The sequence below is a fragment of the Oryzias melastigma genome, linkage group LG1 (genome assembly GCF_002922805.2).
Source record: "Oryzias melastigma strain HK-1 linkage group LG1, ASM292280v2, whole genome shotgun sequence".
Lineage (NCBI taxonomy): Eukaryota > Metazoa > Chordata > Actinopteri > Beloniformes > Adrianichthyidae > Oryzias > Oryzias melastigma.
Genome location: NC_050512.1, coordinates 8,973,863 through 8,975,455, shown reverse-complemented (window position 1 = coordinate 8,975,455; position 1,593 = coordinate 8,973,863). Strand labels below are relative to the sequence as shown.

The window sequence follows — 1,593 nt, the reverse complement described above, 5'->3', positions numbered from 1 at the left end:
TGACTAAGATGCAGATGTTATGTTTGTGTTCAGGAGGGAAAGTGTACCGAGTGGTTGCAGTGGCTTTGGGACTCTTGTGTCTGCTACTGGCGGGTCTCATTGTCTACTTGTTTGTTGCTCACCGTGAGTCATTTGCATAAAATTGTGCCTAAAATTCAAGCAATGTGAAGGTGCATTATGTCATATTTTGTGTCTATGTTGGTTATTTTGGTTATTGTGTCACATTTGCACACTCTTGTCATTGCTGTTTTTGACCCCTCTACCTAAATTTGCAGTTTCTCATGAGAAAACCGCAACATTAGAAAAGGATCAACTAAAAAGTGTGATTTCTGGTAAGTATCACAGTGGAAATATCTCAGATCTCATAAACTGCTTAATAGCTAGAAAAATTCAAACTAAAATGTCCGAAATAAAACATAAATTTACACAGGACGGAAACTTTTGGTGCGTTTTAATGAACTTAAGAATGGAATTTTCAAGAGTGTGCATACTCAAAGTTGTACTTAATAATATAGCTCTTAGATATCTGAACATTTAATAAGCCAGGAGGATTTCAGACGTTTTATTTCTCCCGTATGAGATGTCTTCTCAAAGAATTGGATAGTAATTGTGGCTTTAGATGGAGATGAATGTGTGGTGGGAAAAAAATCTGTTGTCATGACATCAAAAGACTCAAACACAAACTATTCTTCAAAGTGAACATTTTAATTTCATGTATTTTTTATCAGGAGAAAAATGTGGACTTAAGTGTTCAATCTATTGTTTATGAAAGAATGTGCTACATTTGTGAATCATCACATTTGAAACTTTGAATTTAAATTTTCCTAATTTTGAAAAAATCCCATAAAAGATGTGTAAACTTAATTTTTAGGTAGAGTGTCCTGTAGGCAGATAAATATGAATTGAGATTTCACAGTAATTTATTGATCTAGTAACATAGGAATAAGGTTAAAGGAAAAGTTGATTAATTTCTATGTTTTTTATTTCACACTTAACATAGAAATGACTCAAAGACCTTAACTATTTGCTGTTCTTCCATACCTCTTTCAGTATCAAACTAATGGCTAGAGTAAAACACATAACATAGTAACCCTAGCAACCGGCTTAATTGAAATGTTAAAATTATTATTTTTTTTCTCTTAGATCTTGAAGACAAAACTAAAAACCTCACTGAAGGCACCAATGAGTTGGAGAAGGAGCTGGCTGCCTCTGGTGAGTATGGTGATGAGAACAATATTTAGTGTAAATGTAATATATATACAGTATTTTTCCTGTTTGTGTGAATGCTTTTCGAGACTGCTTCACGTGGTAGCTCCACAGAAATAAACCTTAATAATTTGCTCATTTTTTATCAAATACTATTTTAACAAAACTTGCCATTATACGTGAGCCTATTGTCAAAAAAAATAAAAATAACGTCTGTTAATTACAGTATCAAAGCACAATTCTGTTACTGAAGAAAGAGACAACTTGACGAAAACACTTTTTGGTAAGTACGATTACAAAAATGGCTAACCTTTTAAATCAATGATACATAAGAAAATTAAAGAAAGGTGCCGTGGCCTATACCCAAAGGAGAAAGAGAGTTACCCC

The 1,593-nt window shown here is 33.1% G+C and overlaps 1 protein-coding gene across 2 annotated transcripts in view; it reads left to right on the top strand.

The window, feature by feature from the left end:
* Window positions 1-1,593, top strand: part of LOC112137540 (CD209 antigen-like protein C) — a 19,696-nt gene that overhangs the window by 15,123 nt on the left and 2,980 nt on the right. Inside the window, exons 2-5 of one of the 2 annotated variants that reach the window (XM_024259898.2) lie at window positions 34-123; window positions 276-332; window positions 1,144-1,212; window positions 1,433-1,489. In XM_024259898.2, the coding sequence (XP_024115666.2) occupies window positions 34-123; window positions 276-332; window positions 1,144-1,212; window positions 1,433-1,489 (273 nt within the window). The remainder of the gene's footprint in view (window positions 1-33; window positions 124-275; window positions 333-1,143; window positions 1,213-1,432; window positions 1,490-1,593) is intronic. The other variant, XM_024259899.2, reaches the window with a different exon arrangement.